The 14192-nt window shown below is 40.5% G+C and overlaps 1 protein-coding gene across 4 annotated transcripts; it reads right to left on the bottom strand.

Annotated features, from left to right (window-relative positions):
• Window positions 1–786: 786 nt before the first annotated feature.
• ubap2b (ubiquitin associated protein 2b) lies at window positions 787–13083 on the bottom strand. Of its 4 annotated transcripts, none has more exons than XM_060880817.1 (27): window positions 12996–13083; window positions 11468–11605; window positions 11209–11283; window positions 11016–11126; window positions 10601–10745; window positions 10427–10501; window positions 9695–9755; window positions 8881–8954; window positions 8692–8744; window positions 8410–8480; window positions 8030–8240; window positions 7082–7286; window positions 5750–5979; window positions 5257–5447; window positions 5001–5175; window positions 4775–4814; window positions 4420–4555; window positions 4257–4314; window positions 3989–4148; window positions 3778–3869; window positions 3588–3638; window positions 3309–3390; window positions 2851–3162; window positions 2627–2728; window positions 2394–2455; window positions 1843–2034; window positions 787–1441 (listed from the first exon to the last, which is right to left on the bottom strand). In XM_060880817.1, exons 2-27 carry the CDS (start codon window positions 11561–11563, stop codon window positions 1361–1363), a joined length of 3141 nt encoding a protein of 1046 aa, XP_060736800.1. In that variant the 5' UTR covers window positions 11564–11605; window positions 12996–13083; the 3' UTR covers window positions 787–1360. The 4 variants fall into 4 exon arrangements, with proteins under 4 accessions (XP_060736800.1, XP_060736799.1, XP_060736803.1 ...); XM_060880816.1 differs by having other exon boundaries at window positions 12964–13071; XM_060880820.1 differs by having other exon boundaries at window positions 3588–3635; window positions 12964–13071.
• Window positions 13084–14192: the final 1109 nt, after the last annotated feature.

Here is a 14192-nt window from a genome sequence, read left to right as displayed (position 1 = left end):
AAGTAAACATACATAAAGTAAAACTCAAAACTAGTTAAGTAAAATTCCTAACGCAAATAAATAAATAAATTTCCTCCCCCGGTCCAAAGACATGCATGCTAGGTTGATTGGCATCTCTGGAAAAATTGTCCATAGTGTGTGATTGCGTGAGTGAATGAGAGTGTGTGTGTGTGCCCTGCGATGGGTTGGCACTCCGTCCAGGGTGTATCCTGCCTTGATGCCCGATGACGCCTGAGATAGGCACAGGCTCCCCGTGACCCGAGGTAGTTCGGATAAGCAGTAGAAAATGAGCGAGAAATAAATAAATAAATAAATAAATCACAAATGCACTTTGAAAGAATTTATAAAAATCCAACAAAAATAGCTCGATTTAGATTAAACATCAGGAAATGACTGGGATATATATATATATAATTTTTATTTCTTTACATAAAACTGGTATTTGAAGATGTTTCAAGAGGGTGTGTGTGTGTGCGCTAAATAATCCTGCCACATCTGAAGGATAATTAAAACTTTTGACAAAAATATTTAACCAGTAAACAGAGCTGGTACAAGTGAGGTGTTGTACATGTTTGATGGGGAGATATGTTTGATGCATGGATTATTTAAAAAGCTCTCCATTTAAAAAAGGTAAAAAGTTAGTGTCTGATTCATGATTCTGTTCTGTTCATTATAAATGGCCTTAACATATTCTATGTGGAAAATGTAATCACAGAATTTGTACAGGATTAAAAAAATAAACAAATGAAACACTCATGAAAGAAATGACTTGAACAAAGCGAAGGATTGAATAGCTCAGAACCTTTATTTAGAGGGAAACAGGGGTTCAATATAAAACTTGGGGGCCAGTGTATGTTAATGTTTTGAGCCAGTGGAAAGGAGAACAGCATTCAGCAGACAACGTTTCCCTTTTACCGTGGCATGGCCCACTGTGTAACAATTCAAGCATTTAATGCTTTAATTTCTTTAAAATTAACCTCTCCTGAAATCCACCCCATCTTTTGCCTTCCTTATCAAAATCTTTCACAACTCAAGCTCTCATTAAGTCATTTGTCCCCAACGTCCTCAAAAGTTTTCCGTTCTCGCTACATCTTTGCGGTTTTTAAAAAGTAAACAAAAGCAAAATCCTTCAAAAAAATAAAATGGCGCGACCACAACTTGTCCGGCTTTAACATTTACAGTATATATAAATACTTACATTAATATTTTACATGAAAACCAAATTTGGAGAAGGAAAGAAAACAAAAAAAAATGCGCAGAGGAAAACTTTGGAGGGGGGGGGTCCAGGAGAGATTGCATGTGTATATCAAGCCAGCAGCAGGACTGAAGAATGAGATTTGGACTGTTTTCCAGCATGAGATCAGTTGGCCCAGTAGGGGGAGCTGCTGTAGCTGGACTTGCCCTGGCTCTTCTGCATGCTGCTGGATTGGCTGCGCTGAGCCTGCAAGGACACAATCACATAAAAGACATAAATAAAATATCTTTTTGCTCACTCTACGTTTTGTCCACAGAATGGATTAGTTCCACATTTTACAAGAGCTAAATTACCCTTCAGCATTACACACTGGTGTGGACTTATGAGAGCGCCAAGAAAAAGTCACATGGCATACTATGTACAGTATATGATAAACTTGTTGCACATCTTGTCAAGGGAATTTGCAGTGACTGCAGAAAAAGACAATTTGGAAATTTCTTGTTAAGATTAAAGTTGTAAATGTAATCAGTCTCGCATCATCAATTGTCCCAACTAAAAGTTAGACACAATTTGTAAAATTTCCTTGTTGGTATAAATGGAAAAACAGTTTATTTCTGCATAGCCCTCAAGTGTAACAGTGTGTGCACCTGTGTGTCCTGGGTTATGTGGTGGTGTAAAAGCTGAGAGGGAGGCTGCTGATGAGGGGGAAGGATGTGGAGGAAAGGACCAGGGGCATAACCAGGGGCTCCTCCAGGGTTAAGGGGTCCAGTGCCTCCCAGAGCAGAGGGAAGGCTGAATGTTGCTGGAGTCGCCGTGGGGAAACCCTGTTTATCATATGACTGTGTTCAAAAGAAATGAAACAGGGAGGGGAAAAAAGGGTTAAAAAGGGTCAACTGTCTAAATAATAGGGAAAAAAAAAAAAACATTAAACAGATATTCATGTCACACATCTGTAAGCTGTGTAAGTGACATACATAACATACTGATAAGCCTAGTAACACTTTCTATTTAACTCTAGATCTTAAAAGTATAACAATTATATTTAGATTTGCATTATGTGGTGACAAATTTAAACATGTATTGACTGGATGTTACTAATCACAATGGATGAAGGATAGGCTGAAAAGCACTTTAGGTTCCTTTTCATTCATACAAGATTCACTGAAGAAATTATTTTATAATCGGTGTATATTCTTACTTGTGCCTTGCTGTACACAGCTGCACCAAGATCGGAGCTGGCAGAGCCCGACAGTCCAGGTGCTGTGGAGAGGCATGTTTAAGTCAGCTGCCATTGTATTTCTATTCCTCATATTGCAGCATCATGCAACAGGGGACAATGTTGCTATGCTTGCCAAGATTTATATTTAATTAGGTTAAGATACACCAAAAGAACTTATGTTTAAGTAATACAGAAAAGATTGCGCCAAAGACCTTTTCCTGTGCTGTTGCTCGACTTGGCTTGTGACTGAGTGCTGCTGCCATATCCTTTACCATAATCTCCTCCAGCATGAGCTTGAGACAGGTCATCAAACCCTAAGCAAGAAAAAAAAGTGTCAAAACCAGCTACTTTTGCAAGTTACAAATGAATGTGGTTCTCAGTGAAAGGCAAAAAAAAATAAATCCTAAATAACCAGTCCCTTGTTAGTGCTGCTGACCTGAGGCATATGTGTGTCCACCATATCCAGCTTGGTGCTGGTACTGAGCATGCTGCTTGGCTGAAGCAGGTGGCATGAAGACTGTGGGACCGTACTGAAAGGCACTGGGCACACCTGGCATGCCAGCATAGTAGGGCAGGCTGGTATAGCCATAGCCAGGTGGCAGAGGAGGATTCAGGAAAGCCTGGTTCTGTGGGGCCTGTGTTTGGGGAGGAACTGTGCCAGGCTCAGATTGTGAGGGGGCAACGGACGAGAGGCTAGTGTTGGGTGCCGGGGAGGGTGCATCGCCACGAGCAAATTTGGAAGCTTCACCTTCAGAGTGAAGTAAAAGAACAAAGATTACACACAAACTGCACAAAGTTGTAAAAAGGTACAGAGCATGATGTCAGCCAGTAGCACATTAATTAAAATAATTACAGTTTTGGCAAGTCTTGTAAGAGAATTTTCAACTTAGTCACCTGAGTAAGGGTTGTTTGCTAATCCTCCATCTCTGGCAGTAAGTGCTGTTGTACCAGGAAAGGCAGTCAGTCCATAATAATCCTACAGAAAAAAGAGGCACAACAAATTACTAAGACACCAAACACAAAATGCAGCTTCACAACAACTGAGCAACAGCACCTTACAAAATATAAATTAAAATTGGGTATAAACAAGTACTTCCATACTGCATCTGGAATATGGTAGCCAATGATTTTTCTACCACTTCCAAACCTGAGCCACTGCCACAAAATACTTACAATGGGTAGCCGTGACTGCATCATTTGCAGGTCTTCATAGCCATAGATCTGCTTTAAGACAAGGGGGAAAATGCTGTTTTTTATATTACGCCACACTGTACTTGCTCATAACAGACAGAAACACAAAACAATCCATTACACATAAGGCTTAAAGTCTGCTAGAGCTGGAATCTAACTGGGCTGGACTTACGGGATAGGCAGGAAGCAGTCCTCCAGGTCCCATGATGTACTGATTAGCCAACAGCGGAGGCACACCTTGAGCCAGGTTCGGTGGTGCTTTGCCTGAGAGACACACATCACAAGTCCCATCACTTCTCAAATAACTTCCAGCAGATTCGATTTACTACTACTACTACTGTGTGACTAAACAGGAAATGGCCATCTATTTAAACATCACTTACCGGTTGTGGTGGTGGAAGTAGTCTGCAGTGGCACGGAACGTCCTGTGGATGGAGCAGAGGGGCCATTGGTAGACAGGCCTGGTGCACCATTGCTCAGGCCATTTGAGGTGAGAACTGAGCCTGAGAAGGCAGACAGACTCCCACTGACATCGCTGGCCACCTGAGATGAAGGAACGGGAAAAAAAAAATCTATTAAATCTATTATATAATAAATTAATAATAAACCAGAACCATGCTGTTTAAATATGCAATGGTGAAAAATACTTACACTAAGGCCAGTAGTGGCAGGAACAGCAGATCCTAATGTAGTTCCGCTGCTTACGTGACTAATTAAAATAAACAGAGTAAACGAAATTAGCGATTAAGTATGACCTCAGATTCTCTAGTAAAAAACCTTGGGACAATGTGGTTTTGTCAAAATGTGAATTTACCTGCTGAGGGAGGGAAGAGCGGTGCTGGGTATCGGGGCTGGTGCAGACGACACGGGCGCTGGTAAGGAGGAAGCAGCCATGCTGTTCTCAGAGGTCAGTGCTGTAGACATGGACTGAGGAGTGCTTGAGGGGACAACTAAAAAGACAGACAATGTGTTGAATATCTAAATCCATGCAAAGGTCAGTCCTATCTTCTAGTCTAAGTGCAATCGGCTTCGAATGTCTGTGCATGAAACTAACTTGATTATTTTTAGCTTACGATGTATTCAAGCTTGCAGTTTAAATCTCAAGGACTGTACTGTCACAACTTGACTAAATAATAGTACTCAGGAAAACTTTAGCACCAGTGGCGTACCATCTTGTGTAATGGAGGGCCGTACATCGCTGAATCCATTCTGTGGGCAAAATTGAAGAAATTAATTTATAAAAAGGTTAACTCGCTAACAAAAGTCAAAACACATCATTACTGACTTTAACACACACTGACAACAAAAGTTTCAGGCACAAAACCAGTTCAGTAATGCTAAAAATATATAGTGTAAAATGTGAAATGAGATAAGCAGCCATTTTGTTTGCCTTACAGGCAAAGAGGTGGCAGATGTGGTGGTTGGTTCCTTGTGCAGACTGGAAGATTCTGCTCTAGAGGAAGTGGAGGGTGCAGGCGCAGTGGCTGTGGATAAACCCAGAGACGGAGAGGTATATCTTGGCTCCAGTGTTGCCGTAGGTAGGGCAGGAGGAAGACCAGTCACTTGCTCACTGAAAGGACAAGAATGGTGGTTAGCTATTAAAGCTTTGGTTATACTAGTTGCACAGTTGCAGATAGATGCATGACCTTACCCGATAGTGCTCGGTTTGGAATACATGATGCTCTGGGTTTGAACAACAGGAGGACCAGGTTCTTGGATGCTTGTTTCTGACTGGCCAGTGCTTTCTACTGCAGCCTCAGAAGCAAAATCCAGGGCACCAAACTGCACATTCAGCCCAGACACATCAGCAGAGCCTGGCATCTCCACTGCTAAAGAAGGTATCTGGAAATCCAGACGACTAAAATTACTCAAATGTCTGTATTTTCTCCAATAAAACCCAGCTATATCTCACAGGGTACAATAACTTGTCATTTATAAAGAACCAGGACAGGGCTTCCTCACAGTGACACTGAGCTTTTGTTTTCTTTCTTTCTTCTTTTAGTTTCTACATACATACAAAATGGAACAAGAAAGCTACAATGAAACTGTTTTGCTGCATAGTACTAAACACTATTATGATGCTCACATAACCAAGTTCCGAATCTAAAAGTTTACAGTATTTATTGAAAAGAACAAGACCTTACTTTGGAGGGAGGGGGCATTCTGCGTCTCTGGGGTCTGATTTGTTTGTGCTGTTGGGATTCTGCGATGGTGGAGGCACTGGTCTCACCAAGGGGTGTTTTGATGTTTTGAAGGGACAGAGGCGGAGAGGGGTTTCGGCCCTGAGCCGGCAGGTCCGATAGGAGTGTGGAGTTCTGTTGCTGGGTTAGCTGGCTGAGGATGGGAGAGGGTTCAGGCTGGGCCTTCAGATCCACTGGGGAAGAAACAAAAGATGTTCTTTCTATTTCAACTGTAGTGTGGTATTTCCCCATTGAACCATCATAGGTATAACAATAATTCATTAGTGCTAAATAATTTAAGCCGTAACTTCTTAACCAAGTTTTTTCCTTTGCACCGTTGACAAATTTGCATTAATTAAAGTTGTGGTGCAAAACAGGGATAAGGCAAACAAATGTAATCAAATCTGAGCATTAAGTGCGGCAATCCTTTTTCAAATGTTAAATTAGCATTTGTTTAAATAAAAAAAACTTACATTTAGAAATTAGTAATCTCTATACACAAATTTAAATCTCTACAGTCATAAGTTCAAGCTGTGTCAATGAGGTTTGTTCTGGAAACACCTAATGCTATCTTGTATGAATGGCATAAAGAAGCTTTTGCAATACAATTGATCACTTATATCAATGATCATTTATAACTCATGATTTATTTAATATATGCATGACAAAAAAAAATAAAGTTCAAGCTATGAGGACATACAGGTTTATAGTGTACATACTGTATCTATTCCCAGGTATGGACAAAAAAAAAAATTTAATTTATGGCCTACCAGGGACAAGAGAATGGCAGTGTGATTTTCTGGGTCAATGGTTTGGTTGCCAGGAAATGTAATTATCAAATCCAACAGACTACCGATGTAATATAATTCTAAGAGGATTAATAAATGATACAACCTGTATCCTGTAATTCTGCATTGCCATAGTCCTTAATCTATCGACAACGGCTCTGATGTAGCACACGATAATGTACCTTCATGCAGCAACATGTTTTTGGGTAACATTTTCCTAAAATAAGGAGAATGAGCAGGGGAAATATATTCCACTACACCCATCCACCAAACAAGCTGCTGGTGCAGGACAACAAACCAAAGCCTGATCGCTCAGACATGTATCTTGCATGTTCCTTGCCCCCCCCCAAGCTAGTGTTCACCCCTGGCATTACAAGGGCAAAAAATAATGTTATAAGATTCTAGCTAAGCCACTGTCTGATCTCAGTTTTATAAATCTGTATAGTACTTGTGTGTGTGTGTGTGTGTGTGTGTGTGTGTGTGTGTGTGTTTTATAGCTACTACTCACTGTGAGTTAATGTAACAGGGCTCTCAGCTTTGGGTTCAGTCAAATCTAAGGGAACAGGTGCCACAGGGGGAGGAGAACTGGATTCTCCAACAGGGCTGCCATTGGTCAGGGTAACTGGGGTTTGACTGGACACCGGTGTGACGTGGGGGACACTAACTGTCTCAGTTTTCTGTACTTCAGGCTGAGGTGGTCTGGAGCCCAAGGACTAATAATAAATGAAAACATGGAGGAAAGAAAGTGAAATAAGTAACAAGAAAATAATCAATGCATCAAACATAAGACAAAGAAACAAAATTTAGTGTAAATAACTAGACATTTATATCCCTTGTACTTGTTAAAAGCTGTAGCAGGGAATATATAAACTGCTCATGCTCTGCCTGTAGACCGATCACTGTGTACTTGCCTCGACAAATGAAGCAATGCAGTACTGATGTGCACTGCTTTCATTCTTTTAGCTATATGAAAGTGAGACAAGCGCCAGCTGGTTCAGGATGGAAGGTCTCTTTTCAGTCTACAACAGCTTGCATATTAGATTTCAGCATAATTGCAAATCTTCACAGATCAAGTGGTGTGTGTGTGTGTGTGTGTGTGTGTTTACTTCCTCTAACAATATGTGCAAATGGTCCAAGTTGTGGGTTTTATCTATAAATACGTTTAAAGTTCAAAAGCCCTTACTGAATATTCATCTTTCTGTGAACAATGAAGAAATAAAAGCTTATGCTTGGTGTAAACTGAATAAGCCGGGAAATGATAAGCAACACACCTAAAAAAAACACGGACTTCCTGCAACTTAAGCCAGAAACACCAAATGTATATTACTTTAAAATCACCTTTCTTGGGTACTGTTAAATAAATAAGGCAGTCTGTGTACAGTTAAAAAGCTTCAGAGTACAAACAATTAACCAAATTAACGCAACCGCAAGAAGCCTTACAAATGCGTGTTCTTACCGAGGCGGCATGGGCGTAGGTGCCAGCAGCGGCAGAAGCATAGCTGTTGGCAGTGGCTGAGGCATAGCTGTGTGTCTGTGTGCAAGCTGTGTGTTGTTGTGAGTTGGTAAACACCAGGCTCTGCGTGAGTGGCTCCGGGGATGATGGTTCCAATCCAGCCAGATCAGATTCAACCTCCGCTGCTTTAGGCAACAGAGAACTCCCACTGACCCTATGGGATGGAAAAATTGCCCTTTATGAGAAAGGTCTGATGCAGCAGTTTCCCGTAAAGTGAAATTTTGCATGCTTGTAATAATCTCCCATATGATACACACAGGGTGGACAGAGATTAGGTTTAAACATTCTGGTGTGTTTTTACTGGGTTCAAGAAGAGTTCTTACTTCTGTCCAGGTGTAATGTGGTTCTGGGAAGCAAGTCCAAAAGAGGCAGTGAACACTTTGGTCTCAGAAAGCTATTAAAAAAAAACAAAAAAAAAAAACATGCAGTCACATAATTTAAAACTAATGTTTTCTTCTACTTCCTTGCTCACGTTATCATCTCATACCATATATACATAGAATTAAGAAAATCTCAATTCAACTGTCATAGAATGAGGCTACGTGGCTTTTTCGATTGCTAGTGTGAATGCAGCATTAAACGGAAAAGTATTTAAGGTCACTCACATCTTCATTCCAGTCTTCCGCAGCCCATTCTTCAGGGTTGTTTCTCCAGTTTCCTAATATGTACAGAGCAATTTCTAAGATGCATAAATATACACACAAACTACCATAATCAAATGCAGACAACCGACCAGATCATTCGATTACACATATGGACATGTTTCTAATAAAAATTGAGACAGAGTAGCTTACCTGCTCCGTCAGTAATGTTGTTGGCTGTCTCTCCTGGATCAGCGGAGCCAGTGTAATCAACAGTGTAAAATGTCCTGCACGTCCAAAAAGACAAAAAGAGGACGCACGTTTATTTTGGGAAAAACTACTTGTATTAAATGTAATGCTAAATTCAGGGGTGCTGCAGTGATAAAGGACTGCATGCAGTACAACATCCCTCAGTTAAATCCACTGGTCTAGGAGCAGTTCCTCCCTGTTTACAGCGCAGTTAATAACCGACAGTCGATTATTTGTACAAAGGTTGATTATATTTTAGTGTTTGGCTAGCCATGAACACAGTGGGACAGCAAAATTGATTGCAAATCTTTTAAATTATTTAATTAAATTTTTCAGTACACAGTTAAAATTCAAGTTGATGGTAAGTATATAAACCATTCTATCAACCAAGTAAGGGTACAGAGATAAAGAACTTAGACACAGACAGAAGGTAGTTACTGGTTGTCATGCCACAGTTTATTCCTTACTGAACTACAAAGTCAACCTAAAAAATGTTTTTGTAATTAGCCAATGCCAGAAGTGACATCATGGAGGTAGAAGTTTACGCTTTTTTGTCTTGTAGTTTGTAGCTAATTATTTCCCAAATATTAAACTGTCAACTCATAAAATTAATCCTATGCTCAAATTAAAGATTAACGAGTTGGTTTTTGACATGATATTAAATGCTTTACTACACATGACCTATATTTTACCTAAAGAGAGTGCTTTTACACTAAAATCACTCCTCACTGTTAAAGTACAAAGCTACGTCTGTAGAGTGGAAGCAACCTATACTCACCCTATTCCCTGAGAGAACCTATTCACACCATCTCCTCGGCCTCTTCCTCTCCCTCCTGCACCTACACACAGATAAGAGGACGTGGTTGATCACAGAACACAGTTTAACACTGGCACAGGCCAATGTGCAAACTTTGCCCTATGAATTTCCATCAAACCCACAGATTATAGATTCTTTCACAAAAGACAGGTTGTAGAAAATGCACAAATAAATGACAAATATTCTTAATTGAGAACATAGGGGACATTAAAGTTGGCATCAAACATCCTGCCACCATTATTCTTATTCTTTGCCTGGTTTTCGTCATATGTCCCTCCCCGTGAGTCTCCTCCTGACTGCAGCTGCTCTACTCAGTGCATTCCTCTAACCGTGTGGCCTATTAATGACGGTTACAGTGCGACACAAATAGCAACATGGCAACAACCCCCTTTCCACAACTCAGAGCACCAACTGTGTGGTCCTGGCTAATATCAGTGTTATCAAAACTTGTTTGTCTAGGCTTGAGGATTAAATATCAGTGCAGTTTTTTGTTCAATGATTGTTCCAGTGTATGCTTTGGCTATATTTAGTCTCAAAAGGGAGTTGCACCAAGTGCTTCATGGAGGAAGAATTGTTTTCAATGGGTTATGTAAAAGATTTATAAGCATAAGTCCCAAAGAAGCCCAAGACAAAGACAATAGACAAGTGTATGAATTTCCTAGGTAATCCCTGTGTGAGTGCACGTGTTCTGACCTCTCCCTCTTCCTCGGCGTCCTCGCTCTCCTCTTTCTCCCGGAATCGAGTCAAACCCGTTCTCCTCAGTGCGGCCTACAAAAACAAATTGCACATTTGTACTTGTTATAAGGAAACATGTCATTGTAATACGTACTCTTGCATGTATACTCTTCCAACATGTGTACTACACACCTTCCTGGGTGCGACTGGCTCCACGTCCACGTCTGTTTGGACCACCGCGGCCCCTGCCCTCCTTGTCAACCTTTCGCTCTTTTGTCTCTGCTGCTGCACCTTCTTTACCCACACTCTTCTTCTTCCCCACCGTCTCCCAGGAGTCCTGACCAAACACAGCATTCAGAGTAAACAATAATAAACTAATGATGCATTTTGTATTGTCATGGGTACAATGTAGATGCCACAGTTACACATACAGATCAAGTTAACGTTTGGCAAAAAGCATCATAGCAGCCATGTAACACAAGCTCGTTCAGAGGTATTAACTGAAGTATTATATTGATCTCAGACATTTCCTGGAATAGCACTCAGTTACTCATGAAATTACAAACAAACATTCGTGTCTCCACAGGCCAGGACATATGCCATTCACCTTGACAGGAACCTCCTCCAACAGGAAGTTGATGGCCCTGTTGACGTCCCCGTTGCAGTCGTGAAGAGCCACCATGCACTCATCCTGATTTCGGCCTGTGACCTCAATAAGCTAACACACATACACACACACGTGAGCTAGCAAAACAATATTAATATGACTTTTTTATAAAGACAATCCTGGCCATACTCACCTGTTTGACCTTCCCTTCAAAATCTGCATCATTTTTGTCAATCATCTGAGCCAGACGGATCTGTTCTGCTGTGGCCTGGATTTATAAAAAATAAAAAAAAAAGCAACATTGATTTAAGCCTCTTTGAATGAATAATACAAACACTGCTATAACTGAAGATACATGGTAGGTTTCTGGAAAATTTTATTTCACGAGACTCCACATAGGTTTGTGTGGCCATATGTGGAACGGATGTGTCCTGAACGGATGTGATTCCTACCTGAATCTGTTTCTGTGGTTGTGAGGTGTGTGAGGTCTGTGGCTGCACTCGGTCCCGATTTCCTCGGGCGTTGTCAGCAACCACCGAAGTCATCATAAACAGTATATACAAAATAATGTATGTACAAAGTAGAAAAGTCTGGAAAAGTAGAAACAAGATGCCTTACTTAAAAAAAAAATATTTACATTTTTTTTTTTTCACAAAAAGGTGTGAGCTTAAGTGACAGGTGCAAATAGGAGCAAATGAGTAGACGCTGCGAGTTTGACTGTAAGACTATCATACAGGCTCATGGGCAGCTGCTTAAATATAGCCACCCAAACATGGCCTGGGCTGGTGTAGGCTTACACCGTGATCAACCCCTCCCTGTGGCAATCTAACAGTCTTAAAATCAACTGGACAGAAAATAAACACATACTCATATCATGCCTGTGTAGCATGACAACGTGTAGAGGCAGGAACTTCAACTTGTTATTCGTCTTTCTGCTGTTTAATACATTAGTAATGCGCAGTACTTTATCCTGCTCCTGGTGGCACAGGGCCAAAAAAATACTCCCTTTATCACAGTCACTTAAACTGCTTTCGTTTTCGCGTCAACAATTCCACCGTATAGATCTCTACTTTGCATTGTGTACGCTATATTCATATAAAAGACTGTGATAAACGACTAGTAACGTCTTAGTATTGCGGTTAAAACGGCTGGTGAAATAACCAAATTAAAACAAAAGACGTGCTAGTAAAAGTCCAAAACAGCGCGCGGTTTCAACTTACAGAAAAAAACCGAACAACTTTTCCCACATCGCACAAATAAATTCACACTTTTTAAAGAATCCGAAAACCACTAAACCTGGTGTAAATCCCTCAGTTAGAGTTCAAAAGATGACCAACCAAACGGTTAGCTAACTTTAGCTAAGCTAAACGGCTAACGTCAACGATAGCAACTGTTGGCTAGAGAGCAAGACACCCAAACATTAACACACACACACACACACAAAAACTTTCCTATGTTATTAAACTCTCATTTTGAGCGGTCCAAAACCTCCAAACATTTCCTCAAGTCGATGAAACCGGACAAGGAAAACTCTTAGAAATCCGTAAAATGTTTTTTTTTATACTTAAGACGTTAGCAATACAGCTAAATATCGACCACACATGCTAGCTAAACGAGCTTTAGCTTACCCAGACTCGTACCTGACAAAGGCACGACTTAAGTCTCAAATGCCTCTCTACCGACTACGTAGTACACTAAATAGAGCGTATGAGGCATTACTTCATATCCTGTGTAGTGCCTCAATGAAGAGCACACGGAGGCGTTTGAGACTGAACCCACGCCATAACGGTACTAGTGTTAGAATGCTAGTGTTTAGAACGTTCTGGTGAAACGCGTCGTAACTGGTCATACTGAACTACTCTGGCACTCAAGCGCTATAAACAAAAACGATCTCGATCTCGATCTCGAAGCCGTTAAGGTTCTTTTTCTAAACTCAACGTGAACATACCGTCTGCACTCCGTGAACGGTAACGTGTTTACCTGCCCACAGCACACCACGCTTCCCTCATGCAGTGTGTGATGAGAAGCGACGCCTCAACAGGAAGCTATAAAAACCTCTGGTCAAAATAAAAGTCCGTGAAAAAAAAACCAAAATAGTCTTGAAAAATCCAGATGCCAAAACACAAGCCGAGTGGGACAAACTGGTAGAACATCTTTAGAAAGATGGTTGCTTTAATTTAATTAGAATTTTCATGATACCAAGTTATGTAACTGGACAATTAAGGCCCTTACTCAGGGGCACCAGCAGTGGCAGCTTTGTGGACCTGGGATTTGAACTTATGGCTTTCTTATCATTAAGTCCAACACCTTAACCACTAGGCTAACACATCCCTAACTTTAAATTTGGTGTTCCTAAAATAATTCTAACTATTTTGCTGTTAAAATCTACACAAATTTAATTACACAATATGTGGCGCTTCTTCTCCAAGCTGTTGCCACAAATCTTTACAATTTCCCTTCCCTGGAACTAAGTGGCCCAAAGATGTTCCAGCATGATAACGTGACATGGATTGTCAAGGTTGGAGTGGAAGAACCTGAATGGTGTGTACAGAGCCCTAACCTCAACCCCACTCAACACTTTTGGGATGAACTGAAACATTGACTTGCATAACAGACCTTATCACCTGACACAACTGCATGACCTAACTAATGCTCTTGCAGATGAATGAGCACACAAATCCTCATAAACATGTTCCAATATCTTATGAAAATCCTTCTCAGAGAGAGGGATGGTCAGGTTGTGTTCAAACTTTAGCTGTATAGTATGTAAAAATCAGAATCAGAATAATTTTATTCACCATAAACATTTATATGCAAAATGCAAATTAGTAAAACGTGTAATTCTTGTAACAACAGAAAAAAACTCAATTCATTTCCTGATTTTTTTTTTTAAACATAAGGTACAATATGGTAGTACATGATAGTGTGGGAAATGATTTAAACCGATTTCTCTGTTTCTTTGTTTTCTCAGACCTTGCATTGCCAATTTGTTCTTTACACCATGTTCCATACCTTAAGCTAAAAGCAACTTTTTAAACGCAGTGAAAGAACCTGTCTCTTTCAGTTCCTCAGCTAAGCAACACTGACCAATCATCTGGTCATCACTTATCAGGTAAAAACCAATCACTTGACTCTTTACTGTTGTTTACCCCGCATACACGAACCGCTATGTCAACA

Source organism: Tachysurus vachellii, chromosome 11 (genome assembly GCF_030014155.1).
Source record: "Tachysurus vachellii isolate PV-2020 chromosome 11, HZAU_Pvac_v1, whole genome shotgun sequence".
Taxonomy (NCBI): domain Eukaryota; kingdom Metazoa; phylum Chordata; class Actinopteri; order Siluriformes; family Bagridae; genus Tachysurus; species Tachysurus vachellii.
The sequence above is the reverse complement of the archived record's forward strand: the minus strand, read 5'-3'. Positions and strand labels throughout refer to the sequence as shown.

Coding starts and splice junctions, on each gene's coding strand:
- ubap2b (XM_060880817.1), bottom strand. CDS start 11,563: ATGATGACTTCGGTGGTTGCTGACAACGCCCGAGGAAATCGGGACCGA. Junction 11,127..11,208: donor TTGAAGGGAAGGTCAAACAG/GTGAGTATGGCC, acceptor TATGTGTGTTAG/CTTATTGAGGTCACAGGCCG. Junction 3,870..3,988: donor TACTTCCACCACCACAACCG/GTAAGTGATGTT, acceptor TGTGTCTCTCAG/GCAAAGCACCACCGAACCTG.